Source organism: Tetrahymena thermophila, assembly GCF_000189635.1.
Source record: "Tetrahymena thermophila SB210 genomic scaffold scf_8254395, whole genome shotgun sequence".
NCBI classification, from domain to species: domain Eukaryota; phylum Ciliophora; class Oligohymenophorea; order Hymenostomatida; family Tetrahymenidae; genus Tetrahymena; species Tetrahymena thermophila.
In genome coordinates this window covers 520,046-542,724 of record NW_002476178.1, presented here as the reverse complement: position 1 = coordinate 542,724, position 22,679 = coordinate 520,046, and the positions used below count along the sequence as shown (strand labels likewise).

General features: G+C 23.8%; 3 protein-coding genes across 3 annotated transcripts; 1 reads left to right on the top strand and 2 right to left on the bottom strand. All coding sequences in view use genetic code 6, as the record gives it.

Annotated features, from left to right (window-relative positions):
- Positions 1–431: 431 nt before the first annotated feature.
- TTHERM_00459450 (hypothetical protein) lies at positions 432–12,714 on the bottom strand (the record flags this gene model as incomplete). The annotated part of the gene is made up of 9 exons (XM_001024253.3): positions 432–1,009; positions 1,058–1,496; positions 1,558–1,936; positions 2,015–4,136; positions 4,186–4,388; positions 4,437–8,443; positions 8,546–9,803; positions 9,859–12,067; positions 12,192–12,714. 9 exons carry the CDS (start codon positions 12,712–12,714, stop codon positions 432–434), a joined length of 11,718 nt encoding a protein of 3,905 aa, XP_001024253.2.
- An 877-nt stretch (positions 12,715–13,591) lies between these two features.
- Positions 13,592–17,903, bottom strand: TTHERM_00459440 (hypothetical protein; the record flags this gene model as incomplete). Its single annotated transcript, XM_001024252.2, has 2 exons — positions 16,104–17,903; positions 13,592–16,051 (listed from the first exon to the last, which is right to left on the bottom strand). The coding sequence occupies exons 1-2, from the start codon at positions 17,811–17,813 to the stop codon at positions 13,592–13,594; spliced, it is 4,170 nt and encodes a 1,389-aa protein (XP_001024252.1). The 5' UTR covers positions 17,814–17,903.
- Positions 17,904–18,771: 868 nt separating this feature from the next.
- TTHERM_00459430 (hypothetical protein) lies at positions 18,772–22,591 on the top strand (the record flags this gene model as incomplete). Its single annotated transcript, XM_001024251.2, has 4 exons — positions 18,772–19,058; positions 19,173–19,356; positions 19,421–19,558; positions 19,799–22,591. 4 exons carry the CDS (start codon positions 18,772–18,774, stop codon positions 22,589–22,591), a joined length of 3,402 nt encoding a protein of 1,133 aa, XP_001024251.2.
- Between the last annotated feature and the right edge of the window lie 88 nt (positions 22,592–22,679).

Here is a 22,679-nt window from a genome sequence, read left to right as displayed (position 1 = left end):
CCCCCAACCCCAACCCCAACCCCAACCCCAACCCCAACCCCAACCCCAACCCCAACCCCAACCCCAACCCCAACCCCAACCCCAACCCCAACCCCAACCCCAACCCCAACCCCAACCCCAACCCCAACCCCAACCCCAACCCCAACCCCAACCCCAACCCCAACCCCAACCCCAACCCCAACCCCAACCCCAACCCCAACCCCAACCCCAACCCCAACCCCAACCCCAACCCCAACCCCAACCCCAACCCCAACCCCAACCCCAACCCCAACCCCAATTTGATGAAATTATCATTTAAAGTTTAATTTATTTGAAATTTTAAGCAAGAATCTTTAATCTAAAACATAAAAAAGTATTTAAATCAATAATTTCATTAAAATAAAATCAAGCTTAAATTTTAATTTATTTAATATTTTTTTCATTTTATTTTTTCATAACCAATTTAAAAAAAGAATTTTATATTTTTTTATACTAAATTTAATTTATGAAGTTTAATAAAATTATAATGAAAGATAGGTAGTATTTTTGTTAAAAAAATTATAAATAATGGATTGATTTTGAATTTTATTAAAAGTAAATTTCTTTTAGTTGTTCATTAAAATTTGTTTAAAAAAATTTGAAACAAGAGCGCTACTTTTCATCCTTACAATAAGTAATAAACATGATATTAATATATATTTCAAAGTTTATTTATTAGAATTATTAAAAACATATTTTTGTATTTTAACTATATGAAATTATAAATTATCAAGACTAAAGTTTTTAATTAAATAAATTTTATTATATAATTTTTAATTTTTTTTAACATAGAGCAGCATTAAATAACACTTCTATATAATTTTTATGATGGCTTCTGTAGTTATTTCAGAAAAATTTGAATTTTTTAGAATTAGCCACCACTTACTGATAAACTAAGACGCACTCTTTCTTTTATTATTCTCCGATATTTAGTAAATTAAGTAAGATCTTAAGATATTCTTCTGCTTTAATAAATTCGTTAGTTTTAGAGCTTTTAATATTAAAAAAAATTAATCTCTGAATAAGCAATTTTAATTACTTTTTATCAAAATGAAGTTTGAAGAAATTCTAAAAGCTATCCTTAACAGCTTAATATTAATGACCTGCTACACTTTCTTTGAGCTGCTTTTCTAATTCAAAGATCTTCTTCTTTAATTATCCAATCTATATTAATTTATATATTAAATTAAAATTTCATTAAAAACTTAAAAAGAAATTAAAATTTTTAAATTAATCAATTTAATTTAACGAATTACCTGTTGCTAATACCTTTCTTCATTTTCTTCATGATCTTCAATTTCTTCCTTTAATTAGTCAAGCTGCATTTTTTACTAATCCATTTCCTGTCTCATCAAATTAATTTCAGCAGGATTAAGAGGGTTATTTACTTGCAAAGAATAGAAAGATGAAAGATTTCTTTTTAAGTCTTCATTTTCTATTAATAAGTTATCATATTTTCTCTTTATAGATCTATGTTACTATTTAAATTAAAAATAATATATTTAAATGATATTTATTCACATTTTTATATCTAGTTACTTCGTTTAATGATTATATTTAATGATCATATTATTCTTTTATATTTTTATCAACATTTGGCACTGAGGATTAGTTTTAAGATTATTAATTATATGAATGCTAAACTGATCCTTAATTAGATGATGGCCTACCTCCCATCTTTGAGTTTCTTTCCTATATTTCATCATTGTCTCTATAGGAAATCTATACAGAAATTTTTTTATCTTCAATAGCAATGTTTTCGATGTCATGGTCTGAAAGGAAACTTTAGTCTTTTTTCTATTCAACAATATCTGCACCAATAGCAGAAAGACCTAAAATTTCATTAACTTTTTCCATATTTTTATCTTCTCCAGTTTAGAATTCTTTTTGTAAGAATGATTACTGATGACTTTCAAGACTTTTTATCATTTCAAAAGATATTCAATAAATTAAATATTTATATATAAATTAAATGAATAAATTAATAAATAAATACTTGTTTTAGAGTTAGTAGATCTAGTCATCTTTTGCTTACAAGTTCCTTTGGAGATCTTCAAGTTAAGCATCTTTATCATCTATTTATTGTTCAAGGAATTTGAGAACATCATTTACATTTTATGTTAGTTGCTCTACAAAGGTTTCAAGAGGTAAATCTCTATCGACAGAGAATAAAGAAATACCTATTCTTTACATAGTTTAAGAGGTTTCAACATACTTCTTTACATCTCTTTCTAATTGAGTTACTAAACTCTTTAAAGCATCCATTTTTCTATTTACTACGAATACTTAGTCATCATATTCCTCTTCATCTCTTTACTAAATTTGCATTTTAATTAATTTCTCACCTAACTCTTCAACAGATTTTTGAAGTAGTATTTTTTCTTATTCTAGCTTTTCAATTTGATGAGATTTTTCAATATTTTCTTTTTCCAATTAATGTAGTTATTTTTCTATTGAAGACTTTTAATCCTTCAAATCATTTATAAATCTGTTTAAGTTAGCATTTGAATCCTCAACATTTATTTTTTCATTGTGAAGTTTTTCTATTTTTTGCATTTAACTCTCAATCTACATTTGAGCTTTTTCTAACTTAGCTTGAATTTCTTTAATTTTATTATCTTAATCTTCATTTACCGGAGAGGATGGATTTGATTTTAAGGAGCTTTAGCTTGAGGATTTAAGTTTCTCATTTAAGGCCTTAATTTGAGCATCATTTATTTTGAGGTATTCTTAGTTTCTTTTATCTTTTTTAATCAGTTCGCTTATTTAATTCTCATAATCTGCTTTTTATTTTTATAATTACTATTGGAGACGCTCTGCTTCCATACAGACTACTAAATACTGTTAGCTCAATTCCTAATTTTAACTTGACTTAGTGGACCTTTTCACACCTTTACTCTCTTCAAATTCACTAATTATCTGAGACTTGTAGATAACTTCTTGTTCAAGTTAAATAACTCTTTACTTTAAAATTTCTATCTCTGAATCATTAAAGTTTTATTAAATACTGATACCAGAAGTACCTTTTTGTAACTTAAGTCTTTCAGCTTCCAAGCAAACTATAAGATATTTCTATAAAAGTTAAGTGTCAACAGATGATTAAGTTTATTATGATTGCATTTATTGATTAAGAATACTAACCTTTTCTATATGAATATTGATTTCTGTTTCTAATTTAGATATTAATTCTTATTTGCTATTTATTGTTATGAGTAGTTCTGACATTTTGTGTTCATATTATTAAACTTATATTTATAGTTTAGATATTTACTAATCTTTATCAAAATCTACAGGTTAGTTTGATACAGCCATAGATTTAGATGATTAATTTAATGCAACTTACCTAAGTCTCTCTGCCTCCAAACAAACAATAAGATATTTTTAAAGTAGATTTTAATCTGTGAAATTATTTGATTAAATTTGCTATTCATAAATTTATATTTTTTAGATTTATTGATTAATAGTAGTACTGCTTATATTAAGCTCTTACTGTAGCTTACTTATAACTTCAATATGGTTTTAAATTTGAATTTCTAATTCATTAATTCTACTCTAATATTAACTTGTGTTAGAGCCTGAAGAAGAGTTTCTTTCATTTGCAGAGCTTTTTAATCTTTCTGATTCAAGACAAATTAATAAGTATCTCTAAGCTAATTAACTATATCTCTGAGATTCCCTTAATTGTATATCTTAAATTTATTTTTCAAATTCTTATATCCTAAGCTAGTAAGTTGACTCTATAGTATGAATTTCTTTTTGTAAGATTACTATTTGTTATTCTTTATCAGCACCTTATTGATTTATTTTTTATTATTGATCAACTTTTTGTTTTTCATCCATACCTAAAAGAGAAGCAATTTGAATTCTTAATTCATTTTCTATTCTTTACAACTCTGCAATTTTTTCTTTATTTTGAGTTTCTATCTCAATTATTAATTGCTTGTGACTTTCACTTTCGTTGGATAGTTGTATTTGATACTTATTTTCAACTTGAATTATTTTTTCTTCTAATTAGATAATTGTTAACTCTAATCTTTAATTTTCTTCATTTGACTAAGTATCTTATTATTAAAGCTATTATATTTTTTCTTCAAGTTCTTTGATCTAATTAAGATATTCTGTAATAAAAAAATTAAATACAACATGAAATATTTTTTTATTTCTTACTTTATATTAATTCATTTGAATCTGAAGGTATCATTTGCTTGAGTTCCTAAATCTCTAGCTCATATTGTTCTTTAACAGTTTATATTGCATCTTACTAATCACTTTCTGTATTAAGGATATAATCATTATGATCTTTGTGCATCTGCTAAATTTAACTTCTATACTTCTAATCGATATTCTATATCTCTTATTCAGCTTCTTCCCTAAATTTAAAATGAATTATAAAATATCTAAAAAAAATAAAACTTTACTTTGCTTTGTTCACAATATCTTCTTTTTCTTAGTTGATTTCATCTAAAGTTATTGTTAGAGTTTCAATCTTTTTTTATAACTCTTTTATTATGAATTCGTGGTTAATTTAGATTCCTTCAATATCTTTCTATTATCTTTCATTTAAGTCAGAAATTTATTTTTCAAATTTTTCAGTAATTTCTTTAATATTTTTTTCATGGTCTGCTTTTGATTCTTCAATTTATTTTTGATAATCAACTTGCAAAGCTTTAATTTTAGATTCATAATCATTTATTTATTTATCTAAATTATCTTAAATTTCTTTAACTTATTTATTGTGATTTTCATCCTTTTCAGCTATTTCTTTTTAGAATTCTTCCTTTAATTTTGAAATTAATTCCTGCTTTTCTTTATTACTTGATTCATTTGTCTATTTTTCAGATTCTTAAAGTGATTATATTTTTGTCTCATATTGCTATTTCAGCTCATTTATTTATATTTCATATGATTATTTTATTTCAGTTATTTTAGTCTCAAAAGTAATTGAAATTTAACTTATTTTTTCTTCATAAATTTTACTATTTTCAGATATTTTAGTTTCAAAATTTGTTGAATTATTTTCAGATTCTTGTTAAAGCTAATGTATTTTAATTTGGTTATCTGAATCTTTTTAACTTAACTATTTATTGGCTTCATTTAATTCAGCTATTTTTTATTCATTTTATTAAACGATATTTTAAATATCTTGTTAATATTTAGCAGTTATTTATTAAATTTGTTATTCACTTGATTAGTTGTGTTTTTGTGCCTCTTCTTTTTACTATTTAGTAATCTATTAAATTTATACCTCATATTATTATTTCAGTTAATTTAATTGTTATTACAAATGAATATCATTTTAATTTTGAATGTTATCAATTTCTTACTGATGCTTCTTAATTAGTTCTTATTGCTATTCAGCAGCTTCCTTTTGATTGCTTTCAATATGCTTTTTCAATTTTTCTATTTCTTTATCTAAATTATTTTATTCTTTTTATTGTATTTTAGCTTATTCTTCATTTTATTGCTGCATTTAGCTAATTTAGTTTTCATACTCTTTAATTTTTTATTGCTACTCTTTTATTTTTAAATTGTTTTATTCTATTAAGTTTTAATGTTCTTAGCAAATAGTTTAATTATCCTTCAATTATTTCTCAATTTTAGTTATTTTTTCATTCAATTAACTCTTTTCGCTTTCATGCTCATTAAGCATTTATTTAAATTGAAGATTCTTTTGTTAAAGGTTTTATTGCAGCTCGCTGTATTCATCTTGTAATTAAGAGAATTATTAACTTTATTAATTAGCTGATTTGCTATTTAATGTTCTTAATTCATTTAATTATTCTTCAAGGTTGTGCCTAGTTTATTGCAAGGACTATAATTGAAGCTGCAAGTCTTGTGAGTTCTTTTTGGAATTTCTTACATTTTCATTTAATTTTTCTATATCAGAATCCTTGGCTTGAATAGCTTATAGGTGCTAATTCTATAACTGCTTAACGTAATCTTAGTGTTATTCTTTTAAATTTTCTAGTTCTGTTTATAATTTTGAATACTTCTAAGTTAAATCATGGACTTTATCTTCTTGCTTTTTCAACTCTTATTTTAATTGATTTTCTTCTTAATCTCTATCTTTATTCTTCATTTCCTATTCAGCAATTTAGTCTTCTAAAGACTTAGTATATTTTGTAATTTCATTTTTAGAGGATACTATCTCATTTATTTCCTACTTGTGCTATTAATTAATTTGTTAAATTTATATATTATTTTATTATTAAATGATATTAATATTATTTGTAATTTCTAATATCTATGCCTCTTTTTCTTATAAGACCTGCTAGAATTCTTAAGAATTAACTTTCAAAATTTCATCCATTTTTGCAATTTATTAATCCTTTTCTTAAATTATTTTATTGTAATTCTCTTCTTATTGCTTTTATTTTTCAACTAAAGTTTATACTTATTATTAAAAATCTGCACTAAGCTTTTATTGAATTTATTTATTGAGTTGGCTTTCCTGCTCTTTGAGTTTATCTAATAAAACCTTATTTTATTCATTTTAAATTTCTATTGTTTTTTCTTAAAGAATAAGCTAGAAATTGCCTTCACACTCCTTTATTTTTTCTTATAAAATTTAATTATGAATTTCTTCAGATTCTTTTAATTTTTGTGATAAAATTTATTCAAATTAAGTCTATTAATCGATAATCTTTTATGACAAGTTTTGATTTTCACTATTTTAAATTTACTTAGCTTGTTCACTCAATATTTTGTTATGGTTCTCACTCTACTCATTCAATTTTTCTTAATACTGTGCTTCTAAATGTTTCATTTCTTCTTAAAATTTACTTTGTAGTTCGTTTTATTAATTTTTCAATAGCTTTTACAATTCCTTCTAATGTTGTGCTTCTTGCTCATTTAGCTTTTATTACAAGATAGCACTTTAAGCAGCCTCAAGCTCTTCTAATTTTTATTGTAATATTACTTAGAATTCTTGTTATATTAAGATAATTTTAGATTCGTATGATTAAGTGGTTTGCTAGAATAAGACTTGATATTATTATTCTTTTTCTTGCAAGATATTTTGGAAATGGATTTCTGTTTCTTCTTTACAATTTTAGATATTTTAAAGATTTTCTTTAACTAATTCAGCTCTAATTTGAGCGATAACTTATTCATTCTGCTTTTTTAAAGTGCTTTCCTATGTTTATGCCTGCAACTCTATTTATTGCTTTTAAATTTAAGCTTGATCTTGCTAGTCTTAAATAATTTCTTAGAAATTGATAATTTATTACTCATATTAATTAATTTTAGTAATGTTTATTTGAATAAGATTATCTTTCTCTTAAATCAATTATTATAAGTCATAATTATTTTATTTAAGCTAATTCAATTCTTCTTCAAGTGTTTTAATTGTTTCTTCCATTCTTATTATCTTAAATGAATATTCTTCGTTCAAAGAAGTCAATTTAGATTTTAAATTATTGTGTTCCTCATTTAATTATTCATTCTATTTTTATAAATTTTCATATTAATTATTTAGATTTTTTATTGTTTCCTCTTAAGAATTTATTTCATTTTGTGTATCTATAAGCTAGTCTTAGATATTTTAAATCTCTTCTGTTTTCAATCTATTCTCTTCTTAACTTTTTTATAGCTTATTCTTCCAATCTTCGAATTCTTTCTTAGTTTATTCATGCTCGCTTTACTCTTTATCTAAGAGTGTTTTATGGGTTTAAACAATTTCTATTTATGTATTTAGTTCTTTATGAACACTCTTTATTATTGAATCATAATCATTACTTTTTCCTTAAATAATCTTTCCATATTCTGAATTTTATTATTCTAAAATTTAAACTCTCTATTACAATTATTCTACATCTTTTTATTGCTATTAAACTTCTTCACTCTTTTAATTTCTTTCTTTTTCTAGTTTCTTTTCAGATTTTTCTGATTTAGTTAACCTCTCTTTAATTAGCTTTAGTTCAGTTTCCTTTTATTCTATGGTATTAAGAGCTTTTTGCAAGTTATCTTCTACTTCTTTCAATTTCCTACGAACATCTTCTAACTAATTTTCTAAATTTTACTCTTTTTCATTAGATTTAGATAGAACAGCAAATAATTCCTTTTCCTTTTCTTGCAATTTTTCATTTTTGTTTTACTTTTACTCTTCCAAATCATTAACTTGATCTTATAATTATTTTATTTTAGTTTAAGTCTCTGATAATTAAACTTCTAAATCCTCAACCTATTTCTATTATTTACCAACTTTTGCGCTGAGTTAGTCAATCAAAGCTTATTTTTACTCATTATTAGCTTATAAATTCTTTTATTGTTATTAGGCATCATTCAATTAGTCCTTTTTGCTTGATTTTACTTTGTCTATAACCTTATCAGCCTCTTGCTTTTCCTATTCCAATTCTTTTATTTTATCATCTAATTACTGAATGATCATATCTTTATAATTGGTTGCTTATTCTTATTCCTTAACCTAATGTTTTAATAAAATTATAAATTTAACTCTTTCAATTAGAATTTTAGCAAAATAAACGATAGTAATAAATAATATTTTAATAAAATAATTAAAAATTACTTTAACAATTATTTTTTAAAACTCTTGTTAGAAGTTTTCTAGCTTAGCAGTTAACTCAACGTTTTAGTCATGTAACTTCAAGTTATTTTCTTAAAGCTTGCTGTATTATTAAGTAATTTGGTCTTTTGTTGAAGTAATTTACTTTATCCTATCATTAAGTTGTTGAATTTCTTTTGACTTTTGATCAAGTTGAGAGGATTGGTAGGCAATCTTATCATCCCTCTCTTTAATTTGATTTTCAATTTATTAGTACTAATTTTCTAGTTGATTGACCTTTTCTTGCTATTCTGAATGATAGAAGTCTTAAATCTATTTATTTTCTTCTTTTAAATTGTTAATTATATTTTCTCTCTCTTGTAATAAATTTTAAAGATCATTAATTTATTGGTTCAGTTAAGAGACATGATTTGTATTATTTATTCCACTCTCATCTACAATAATGTTATTGAGTGATCTTCTTTGATTGCTATTTCCATTGATTTAGCTTATTTAACTGTTATTCAGATTATTTGAGCCACTCATGATGATGTTTTATTTCTTCTAGATTTCTTATTGGAGCTAGTCTATAGTTTCTTATTACTAATTTAATTTATTAGATTTAACTTTGAGTTCTTCTTTTAACTTGTCTATTTTCTCCTCATTTTCGAGTTATTCTGTTTGATAAGAGAGTATCTTATTCCTGGCCTCATTATATTCAGTTAATATTTTTCTTGTTTCTCTTTCTTTGTCATCAAGGTTGTTTTTCAATTCTTTAATTTGATTTTAATATTTTTCAATTTCTTAAATGTATTCACTTCTTAGAACATTTTTACTACTGCTGCTACTACTACTTTTTTCTTTTTGTTTACTAAGCTCTAATTGATTTTAAGAGAGTTTTTCTTTTATTTCTGTGATTTTATCTTTTAAGTCTTGTTCAACCTTCTGCGAATTTTTGATTTAGATTTCATATTATGAAATTTGTTACTATAACTATGAAATTTATTTGACACTTAATGCTTCAATTTCTGTAATTTTTTATTTAAGTTCTTTATTTTTATCTTTTTACTTTTACAGTTTTTCTTCTTATTCTTTTTTACTTTCTCTGCATTTTTCTAATTCAAATTTCACCTCCTTATTTTCATACTATTGATCTTTAATTTGTTAATTTAGCTTATCTATCTTGTTCTTCAAATCATCGATTATTATTTCCAGTTTCTATTCTTACTGTTTTAATAAGGCTTAGTTCTATGCATGCTTTATTTTGTTTTCCTCTTCAGCTCTAAATTAATATTTAATTAAAATCATTTAAAATAAATAAAAATTGAAAATATTACAAATATTATTGCTACAGACTCAAAAATGTTTCAATTTTTTAAGCAGATAGCTGCAATTCTTATTCTAATTGCTGTATTTTCAAGTCCTTTTAATTGACTTCTTCTTCTAAAATAGCCAAATTATTTTATACGTCAATATTTTGCTAAGTAAGCATCTCTAAATTAGTTAACAATTAATTTTGTTATTCTTAACTACTTTACAATATTTATGCATTTTCTTATTCCAGTTTCTCATTTTTAGTTTGCAAAGAAGTCAACATAGCTTTGATTTCTTCATTATTTTCATGTTAATTTTTCTTGCTTTACTTTGACAGCTAATCGATGTCATCTTTGAGTTTTTATATTTCTTTAAGGTACTTTTTCTCTCTATTTTACTAATCAATATCATCTTGCTTGTATTTTCCTATTTGATCTAAGTATTTTTAATTTATCTCTTATTCATGTTAGCATTTATTTTATAAATCTTAAATTTAAATTAAAAATTATTCTTTTTCATTCAATAAATCATCGAATTCTTCATTCATTCTATCATATTTCTCTTAAAGATTCTCCAACTACTTAGTAAAATTCATAACCTCTGCTTGATATTGATCTTCTTTCTCTTCATATTGATGGATGATGATATTTTTTTCTTCTATTTCTTTCAAGATGTATGTATACCTTTCTTAAATCTAAGTCTTTTCAATAATTATTTACTAGACATTAACTGAGCTCTACTATTGCAATCTGCGTAACTCGTCATTGATTTACACATTATGTATGGCCAATGTTTATTGTGCTTCATGTAATTAGTTAATCTAATCAATTAAATTCTAATTTTCTTCTTTTAACTACTAAATCTCCAAATCATTACTACTAATCTATCTTAGCTAGTCTATTTCTTGCATTTTTTCATAAATCTCATTTTCCTTATCTGCTAACTTTACTGAAAGCTATCTTATTTCTAACTAATATTATTCCTAAACCTCATTTACCTTTGAAAGCTTTAATTAGAATTCTTCTATACGCATTTTGTCAGATTCAGATTTACGTAATACTTATTCTTTCTCTTTAAGAAGATTTGCATTTTCTTGATTTAATCTATTGATTTGGTCATTTAGTTGAGAAACTGTAATATGATTTTAGCTGTTTTCATACTTTTTTTCGCTGACTTCCTCAATCTTGGTTTAGTACTCTCTTTGAATTTAAAATAATTAATGCTCAGCATTTTCTAGTTACAATTTGACTTCTTCAAATTCATTTAACTCAGCTTAGCGATTGATGTTTATATTTTATATCTCTTGCTTGAGTAAACTATTTTCACTTTTAAGAGAATCAACTTATTGAGATAAAGTGTTGATTTAAATAGTTAAGCTCTACTTGATTTAAATAATCTCTTTCTTCTTGTTTTCATATTAAATCTAATATTTCTTTTGCTCATCCTTAGAATTTTTAAGATTTCTTTCCATTTCCTTCACAATGATTTCTTATTCCTTATTTATTATCTTTTCTTGTTCTTTTAGCTTTTTTCTAAGTTCCTTAAAATTCTCAGATTGCTCTTGCATCATTTGCTTGCTTAAGGTATAGAGTTCTTTTGAAGATGAAATATTATTTTAGCTAAGTGTTGGTATATTCCTGCCATTATAAAATTATATTAACCATTTATAATCTTCTTCACACTCTTCAAATTTCATATTTTAAATTTCCTGATGAATTTTTTGATATACAGCAGGTTTAACTTCTTTTCTAAGTATTTCTATCTCTCTAGACTTTCTCTTTACTTTCCTCTCAAGTCTGCGATATTATCCTTCTAAAAATAAGCAATAATCAAACAATTTTTGATCATTCAAAACACAATTTCCAAAAGCATGATTTTAATTTTATTTTTCATCATTGCCAGAAATTAATTAATTTTTATTTTGCTAAATACTCTATTATTAACTCTTTAATTATTTAATTTCTTTCTCCTTCTGAGTTACTAAAACAATTAACTCCTTCACTTAATTTTATTTCTTAGAGTATTTCTTCTCTAATAACTCATGCTCCTATTTCATCACTTCCAAACTCGTTTGCTATTCTTATGAAGGGGCTATACGCTATTGCTAGTGCTTTCTTTCATGATTTCTAGTATTAGCTTAAAGTGGAGTACTTTCTATTTCTAATTGATTTTATCTTTCATGAACTTTAGGCTCTGCTGTTTGAGTTTATTAATTGTTATCTCTACTTCTTGCTATCATTTTCAAAATAAAAATTATGATTCTGAAAAAAAAACAATGAAAATATGCTTGTTTAAAAATATTAAAAACTTCAGGACATCTTTAGATAAATTTAAATTAAAAACATTTATAATTTACATCTTGCTTAAACAACTATAGGAATAGTTTATGAAATAGAATTTGCTCCATTTCCGCTTACTGAAATAGGTAGTTTTGGTATCCTACTGCTATTTTAAGTTTAAACAACTTAAACAATAGAACTCTACTGCTATTAATTCTAATTTGTTAATGTCATTTAATCTTTACTAGGAGTAAATGAAATCTTTTTGCGTTCCACAGAAGAAGAGTGGCTTCCTTAAATATATGGATTTTTTGCAGAATCATTGCTGAATCCTATTTTGCTTTTTAAATTACTATAACTGCTAGTTTATCCAAAAGTTTATATTCTATTCTTCTAATCTGATTATTAAAAATTCCTCTTTTCAGGCGACTAAGAAGTATAACTAGATCTAGGAAGGTTATATGCAGTTGCTTATTAATCTATGATCCTCTATTCTCTTTATGATTACTCTGATGATTCTATATTTTTATGAATTTAGTGGTTTTTTTGCTCCACCTCCTTCATTAATGTTTCTAACTTTCCCAAACTTTGCTTATTCATTACTGTTTGGTATTGTTATTAAATATTACTATTTTGTTATTTGTTATATTTTATTTAATTACTATTTAAAAACAAAAAACTATATTTTTAAAGTACTGCTTCCTATTTTATTAAAGTATTCTTTTTTAAAAAATAAACAAATTATCTTTATGAAAATTCAAACACAAAAATTATAAGAAGTATAATCATCAATAAACAATAAATTAATGAAGGTATGCTTTTATTATTTACCTTTATTGCTACATATAATAAAAATTTTTATAGATCTATAGTTTAAATAATATATAAATTAAATTTCGTTTTTAATAAAAATAATAAATAGCCAGCAATATAATTTTTCTATAGAATTTTTGAAAAATATCTTTTGTAAAATAACTTTCCTTGCTTGCTTGCTTGATTATTTTTAAATAATTTATTTATTAATTTTTTTATTATTCTATTTATTTAATTATTAATCAATTAATTATTACTGGTTTTTAAATATTTTTAATATATTAAAATATGTTCTTATAATTTTACAATTTAATTTTTTAATTATTATTTAACAATCAATATAAAACATTCTATTTTTTTTATATGTTTATTTTAAAAAAATATTTTAAGTTATTTTTTTTTTCCCAGATTTAGGGTTTCCTCGTCAGTGTTGCTCGTCATAAAAATTGAGGTATTACGGTATATATTTTATATATTCTGCTAATATGCAAATTGAATTAGAATATATAATAATTAGATAAAACAATTAACTTTTTTAAAAAGTAATTTAATAGATTATAAGACCATCTTTTAAATTTGTTGAATGAACTAAAGAGTAAGTAAATAAAACCTAAAATTTAAAATTGTTTTAATAATAATTAATTTGAATAAACAACTAAATAAATCATTTATTTTAATTTAAATAAGGAGCCTCTTATTCTAAAGAGTCATTATCATGATTTTCATCATCTTCATCATCATCTTCTTTATATTATTAACTTTATTCTTAATCATATCCCTCTTCATCTGACTAAGGGTCATAATTATTAAATTCGGATTCTCTATCTTCGTTATATCCATAATCATTATCTGAATCTCCTTATTACATCATGTTTTATTTTTATTTACGATTTTCTATGTGAATGTAATTTTTATGGTTTTAGCGTGGACTTTCATCATCACTATTATCAACTTATTAATCTATACTTTCTTCATTTTTTTTTCCAAAAAGCATCTCAAAATGATCTTCATTAAAAGAAGTTTTATTATCATCATCTATCATCTTTTTCGATGTTGGTTTTATATCTGAAATCTAGCCTATTGTGTCTTGAAATATTTTTTATCCTTCCTAGCTATTTTTTGATAGGGATAATACGTCTTTATTATTCTAAGAGGAAATTACTTATGAATTAGATGTTTTTTATTTAGGAGATTGCAACAAGTTATTCATAGCTTCTTCTTTATTAAAATAACCCTATATTATTTATGGTTCACTAGATCTCTTTTTGAATTAAGGATCAATAAACTACTGTATGGTACTTTATGCACTAAATCTTTTTAGATCTTAAATTTCTTTTTATCTCATTTATTATTACTGATTATTTAATTTTTCATTGATAATTTGTTAATTAATATTCTATTTGCTTATTTCATTCATTTCTTATGATTGGTGGATGCTACTTTGCTTGCTACTTTTATTACTCCTTTGCTTTTCTTCATTACTTTAAATTTAATTACTCAATTGTTAAACATATTAAGTGGGTTTTTATACTCTGGGAATATATTCTTCATTTTCTAAATTTTATCTAACATTAGAGAAATTTTATTGTAGTTGAGTAATGCTTAATTGTTGAATATTTGATAAAGAATTATTGTTTGTTGATTTTGGAGTGTTCTTGAATGAAGGAGTTTGAGAATTAGAGATAAAAGTTTATTGTTCTTATTAATTATTATATTATTAGTCTAATTATCTCTATTACTATATTTATTGTTATTCTACATTTTTAAACAATTACTGTTGTTAATTTTACATAATTAACTATTGTTATTAATATTCAAAAAATGATTTTGTTGGTTTTGATGGTACTTGTGTTTATTAGTTTTGCTAGATTGTGTTTACTGATGATCTGGATGTAACAGAATCTGAATCTTATCCATATTATCCAATGCTGTTAGTATATTGCTTATTATAGCTCATATCCTCTTCGTATTATTTTTAAGATATTGCCTATTACTAGTTTTATTGCTTTTTTGGGTAGTTATCTTCAATTTATTGCATTTTTTGTGATTAGTTTTCGATTGCAGGTGCTTATCCACTAAAAGACGAGGAAAATGATCTATCAGGTGATGATATTGAAATATTAATTTAAATTTTTTAATCAAAACCTTATCCACTTCCTTCTCTTTAATGGTTTGCTTCTTACTAAGAATGGCCGGAGCTAGATAAGTTTCTAAAGCTCTTTCTGACTTTAACCCTTTTACCATTTTCAATGAATTCATCTTCTTCCCCTGGTTTTTCTTCAATGATGCTGTGGTTTAACACTGGAGGTAAGTTGCTTCTGGGATCAGAATCTCGTTACGAGTCATATTTTTATATTTAATTATTATCATTGGTTACAGAAGGTCTTGAGTGAACATCTTCTTCATCATTTTCAAGGGTTTTGCTTATCATCTCCTCAATAGTGTTAGCCTGAATGAACATAGTGAGCAAAAAATCTTCATTATAATGACCTATTAAATCGTTATTCTCACTTGCAGTAAAAATATTGTCTTAGCAGAATGACTTTAATTTTTTGCTCAATCTTTCATACCTTTCTTCATCTAAAAGTCTTTACTTTTTCAGTTCAGCTACAGTCACATTCTCTTTTTTGATATTTTTTAGGTTTTCTTTTAATTTTTCATTTTCTTCTTCAACTCTGCCTATCCTCATATTAATATATTCTTACAGGGGTTTAACTCCCATTTACTAAAGTATTGTCAAGTCAGATAGAATATTTTCATCAGCACTTTTAAGTTTTTCTAAATTTTGTGAGTCTCTCATAGATTATTCTTAATTATCTTTTAGCTTATTGACGTACCATTAATTAATAGGATTTATATTTTTAGGATTTTATAGCTTAATTAGGTCTTAAAAGTCTTATACACATTTTCCATAAAAATTAATTATTTAATTTCTTTCTTTCTACAACTTTCCCTTTATTTAGCTCTCCTTCTATGAATCTAAAATACTGACAAGAATATTACTTAAATAAAAAGAAATATTTAGATAATCTATTCTCCTAGACTCACTTTAGAAGTACTTTTATTCTACTTCATTCAGTTTTATCTTTAGATTATCTATTGTTTCTTATTGGAATTCTACCATCTATTTAAAAATAAATTACTTTAAAAAAAAAAAATAGAAAATAAAGAAATACCTGATCGAAATTTTCTGAAAACATTTATTTAATAATTCTCTATGTTGTCTAATCAACTTTGACTGCGTTATCCTTGGAAAGAAGAATCAAAGAAAGCTGTTAAATAGTATGTTAAAGCTAATTAGTGTCATCTAAATTAATAATTCCAGGGATAGATCCTTTGGTTTAGGTTTAATCAATTAATTTCTTTTCCATCTATTCTATTGTTTTATTTGCTAATTCAATTTATTATTATAAACTTTCTATTTCCTACCCTTAAACAGCATTTTTTTTTTATACCTCGCTATTTTCAGAGTATTTTTCTTTAATAAATTCCATATTTCTTTTTTTCAAGTAAAAATCAAGATTTTCTTGTTAAAGAATTTAGTCCATTTAATTTTTTATTGCTTCTTCGTTCATGTTAGTATCTAATAGAAGCTATAATATTTTTTTACTATAAATTATGCATTTTTCTTGCAAATAATCATTTTCATTAATTAAATTTTTATTAGAATCATCATATTGCTCAATAATCTTTTTCAAACTCTCATTTTCACCTACTAATAAATCATTATCTTTTTTTAATTCAATAATTCTCTTTAAATTATTTTTAAGAGGTTCTGTTTCTGCGCTGATCATCATCCTTTAAATATGTCTTTCATATTCTTCACTTTTTGCTGTTAGCAAGCTGATTATTTGTCTGTTATTGTTATCTGCTATTCTATATTTTTCTATTTCCATTACTTTTTCTGAAATAACTGAATGTAAAGCTTTTATAATAGCTTCTTACTTTCCTTCTTCCTATTTTTCCAGCTATTCTAAAGTTTCAGCTGCTAAATGAGTATTGAAATGCTCTAAATTTAAATCATGATCTAAAAATTTTAATACAGTTTCGTTATCTACAATCAAACTCTAGAGAGATTTACTACTTTGAGTTACTTTCTGATTTACTGCATCTAAAGTAGCAACTAACTTCTAATTAAAATTTACCTTTTATGCTTCTAAGTCTGTTAATAGACTCTTAAGCAAAATATAAAATAACCTTTCATCTAGAATAAAAATACTGTTGCCTCTAAGCATGTTGTAAGCAGACTAAATGTAGTATTTAAATCTAATATTTTGCAATTCAATTCCATCTTTTAGTAATTAAATTTATTTTTTCAAACTAATATTTTCTTCTAACAAATTGCTATGCTTGAATTCTGCGTTCATCATATTTTCTCTTGCTTAATTCATCTAGTTAATTAAGGATTCAGAATATTGATATGCTGGAGTAATAGAAATATCTTATAACTTATTAAAGCTAAGGTTTTCTTATGCTTCTTATAAAAATCTTTATCTACTAAATTCTAATTTCTATTAAAGTCTCAAATTATTTTGTAATTTCTCCTATTTACGAAGGCTGTTTGTATTCTAGGTAGCATTTAGCTTTATTTATGACACTGTTTAACTGTCTTCTTTAATTTAGCTTTCAATAATCTGAGTTACATCAGTTTAGACTATTGGCACAGCATATTTATTTGAATAAAAACTTGCTTTATCTATTTCTGGTTTTTTTTTAGCCTTGTTAAGATAAGCTTAGCTCAAAGGGTCAGTATAACTAAATTTAGTTCCCAAACCAGAAGTATTCTAAGAATTATCTATATTGTTTTTGCCTTAAATTTATGAAGCTTCAAAACTGACTTTGCTATTCTTAATTTTGCTTTAATTAATCATGGATGAGTAATTCATTTGCTTAGTCCAGCTAAATTTTATCAAATATAATTCTTGCTTTTATTTATATAGATAGAATGAATGTTAATTAACTTACTTATAAAAATTTATGCTTTTTATATATCTATTTTCTCTCTCTTTAATTTAAGAAATAGATTCTATTTCTTTTGTTATCTGATTTTCAGAATAAATTTTGATGAAATTCAATCTAATTAAAATTTAAATTTTTAAATCATCAATTTAATATTTTTAAAGTTAAAAAATATAAGATTTAGATATCAGCCAAACGATTATTTATTCACAGCTTTAATTTAATAATAAACTAAAAAATAAGTTAGAATAAGATTTTATGCTTATTTAAATTGCTAAAAAAATATATTTTGTTGAAAAAACTAAAATAAAATAAACAAGAAACTTTTTAATTTAAAGTTTTATTTCGATGATTAAATTAAATCTTTTTTTTCTAAAAAAAAATTAATTAAAATATTTTAAAATTTTAATTTAAAACTAAATTTAAAAATTAATTATTTAATCGTAAAAATAATTTATTTTAAAATATTATTTAACATTAATTAAAAATAATACAAAAAAAAAAAGAATATTGTAAAATCTTTTTGCTATATATCAAAGTACAAATTTACTTAATTTAATAGTATTTATATTAAATGGTTGTTTTTTATTTATGAAATTTATTTTTTGCGAACAAATAACAAAATTACTCATTATTTAAAGGTTTTGATTCTCATGATTTTGATGTGAAAGTTAATAGAATTGCTAATTAAGGATTTATAAGGGTTATTAACTATTATACATACTTTCGTAATTACTATAATGAGATAATAAAAACATTGATATAATTTATATTGATTACTATAATTAAAAAAGAAATAACTTTAGAATAATTATTAGGTGCCTAAAAAGATTTTAACTAAAATCAGCTAATTGCTATTGGTCTAATATCATAATTTCATATAAAATGGATAAACTTAAAGAGTTTATTGATGAGAGATTAGACTCTTTGGCTTGCTTTAACATCAAAATTGAGTAGTATAAAAAAATGGTTCTATAAACTGACATAAATAATGTTAACAGAATTCCTACACCATCTTCGATTAACATAGATGCTTAGAATGCAGAGCTATCCAATATTCTTATAAAAGAAATTGTGAATTTAAAAAAGCAAGAAAAAAGAAGAATTGAAATGGAAAACTCTCTCATGCAATAAATTAATTAGGATAATTTAGAATTTTGCTCAGATATTCAGTATTTACATTTTCTTTTAATTGATCAAACTAAAAATATAGCAAAGAGACATAAATTTTTATCTTTTATTTTTGAGCTCGCTTTACTAATATTGTTTTTATTTTGAAAAACTAGCTTCTTTTTTAGCCAGAGCATGGATATTATGCTAAGAATAGATAGCTCTTTTCAATATTATGATTAATTTAATGGCAGTTTTGAAGATGTAGCCAAAGCTTACAAGCATTTTTTCAAAAAATAGTAAGACTTAAAGAAATACAACGAAACAGATATAATCCATCAGTAAAATTTATAAGAAAAAGTAAAAATAAAACAATTGACAAAAAAAATATTTTTAACAAAAATATCTTCTATAATTACTACAGATTCCTGCATTCCTTATACTATTTAAATGGCTTATAGATTTATCACGTTAGAAATTTGAAAGGTGTATTTTTCAAAGAAGTCAAGAACTTGTTCAAGAAGTAAAGACTAACTAGAAAAACAGACTAAGTATAATAGCTGTAATTTATTTTAAAGGCTTATTCAAATTGCTTTTCATATTGATTTCGATGAATTATTTTATAATTGTATTAATTATTTTGTAAGCTTGCATAAATTAATTCTTGAAGTAATTTATGGAACATATTCATGCAGATACCACTAGTTTTTGATTTAGCTTACTTTTTTATTTTATTATTAATTTTTATTTGTTAATCAAAGAAATTTATATTAAAAATTTGTTTTTTTTATAAATATCATAGGAAACTTAAAAGAATTGCATCGAATCATAGTAATTAAATGGATTAAGAATTAATTATTAATCAGTTAGGTAATCTACCTAAGACAAATAATCTACATAGCCAAATTTATAGTTTTAGAATGTAAGATATTAAGATAGCACATAGCAATCTAGAAAAAATAAATTTAGACTATCAACAGATGGGAGAATATAAACTGAAGGCTTTTTTCCAGCAAGCAATAAGTTAAATAGTTGCAATTTAAGCAGCGAAGAATTTATCAATTATTTACATGTGATAAATAAAATGACTATTAAAGCTCCTTAAAATTAACAGCCTAATCAAAGCTTAAATAAAAGTAATTTGGCAAAAGAAATTTACTTTTAAAGCAACGAACATCAAAATACATACATAAAATCCTCTAATCCTAAATAAGCTATTATTGTTCCTCAAATGGCACAATTCATGATTTCTAATAATGTTTAGCAAAATTAAAATAAAAATAAATTTTTAAATATTAATGTTAATATTATCAACAGCAGCTAATAAAATGAAAATAATACTCAAAATAACTCAGAATAATAAATAATTTAGAAATAAAACATTTAAGATACTGCTAATTTATAAAACTAAAACTACCCTAAAGCTAATTCGTAATCATCAACTTCATCTTCGTCTTAATAAAGTAATTCAACTACAAAGTAAGATTTTAATATCATCACAACATCAAACTAAGATATAGAAGAAAATAAATTAAACAAAATAACAAATGAAGATATCGTAAAAGCACATTTTAATACTGAAATTTAATAATTATTATCAGGGAAAAAAAATATGAGCAGTTAGTAGCATATCAAATAATTTATCAAGCATAGAAAAGGTTCTTCTCTATAAATAACAAACAGCTTAAATTTGTCACAGAATGGAAATCAAGTGAGTTGTGATAACTAAAATATAAACTTACCAAAGAAATATGATGCAAATTACTAAAAAATAATTTTTGAAAATTAAGGAAATTGTCAAAACAAGAAATATGGTAAAATTATTCCTGCAACTCATTATCCGGATTATAGAAATATTTTAGAATTAGATAATTCTTAGAATGTCCTCAGTTATTATATGAGAAAGAATTATGATAGCAGTGTTAATGAAGTTAGTGAAAATGGTAAAAACCTAATGATAAGCTCACTTTTAACAAAAAATTAGATTATTAAATCAACAATTGATAAATATTTTACTATTTATTTTGCTAAATTTCCTGAAATGACTACCAAAACTGTGAACTCTAATTGTATTAACTCTACTTAAAATAGTGAATCTAAAGAAAGAAAAAGTTTATAATCTCAAAATTAAAGGAAAAGGAGAAATAGTGGATTAATGATACTAAGTTAGACAACACCAATCCAATAATTAATCCTTTCTAAAACTAGTTAATAAAATTAACAGAATAACTTAGTGGAGGTGTCCTAAGGAAATTAGTGTGTAGCAGTGTTTCAAAATGCAAATTGCATCAACAAATTTAATTAAACTTAAGATAAATTTTGGGATCAAAACTAACAATCATGCTCAAATAAAACTAACTTAAATCATCTAAATAAGACTTTTGACATTCACTAAGATTAGTAAATTTAATTAAATTAGCTAATTAGTATTGAAGATAAAGTAAATAATTACAACGAAAGTTAAATATAGAGCAACAAAAAGAAATATTCAATTTAACCATGCTATAGAGATGAAAGAATTCACACTTAAGGCTAAGAATAAGATATTTAAGTTAAACCAAAAGGCTGCTAAATAAATTTAGAAAAATTAATTAGAATCACAAACCACAATAATTAGTATAATATTCCCAAAAGACCTCAAACAAGCATGTCAAATTTTGAAGAAAGTGTGGTAAAATAGCAAAATTAAAAAAAAAGCACTAACCCTAATCAATCACAAGACTTTAAAAATTAACAATAAATTAAGAATGTATAAATTGATAACATTATTATTAATTAGAGAGCTCCTTAAATTAATTGTTAGAACAATGGAGTAAACCAAAATATAAATTCACCTTAGCCTCGCCAAATTCTAAATAGTTTAAAACTTTCGACTGATTTATCTGGAAAGAAGATGAAATAAAGCTAATATCAACGTATGCAAAAAAAATAATAACAAATTTATTTCGAATAATTATCATCTACAAAGACTCAAGGCTTTATAAAAAATACTCCATCAAATTAAGCAAATTCTTTAAGTGTAAATTCTAGATCTATTTTATATAATTACAAGCAGCAATACCTACCATAATAGTTCTCAAATTAAAAATGTGCATAAGTTTAATCTAACTAAAATACCAAACAAAAAATTAACACTGAGGCAAGCGATTTTTAAAGCCTTGAGAGAGACCCTATAGCATATTTTCCTAATAAAAACCATAGAAGAAGAGCTAACTCCTAGCTTAATAATGAAAATTTATTTTCAGCAAGCAAACAAGATACGATTAACATATCAATAACTAACATGAATTTAATTACTGAATTTTCTAATTAAGTAACATCTAAATCAGGAGCTAAACCACCTCAATCTTCTCAAAATAATAAAAATGTATCTTACAGCAAGTAATTAATGTAAATATAAAATCTATAACAAAATAGCATAAACATAATTCCTCCGTTTACAAACCTTGAAATTTTAAATAAATTTGAAACAGCTTAAAATCAATAAAAGGATATCATAAATCCATAATAAAGCTTTAACAACAGCAGCAACAACAACAATAATAATAATATAAATAACTTTAATAAAATTATATAAAAAATGGTTTTTAGGTGAAAAAATCATCTTAAAGCTTTAAAATCTATAAAATTAAATAATTTTCGTATGTAAATTGTTTTTTTTTTTATAATTAAGTTTTTCTTAT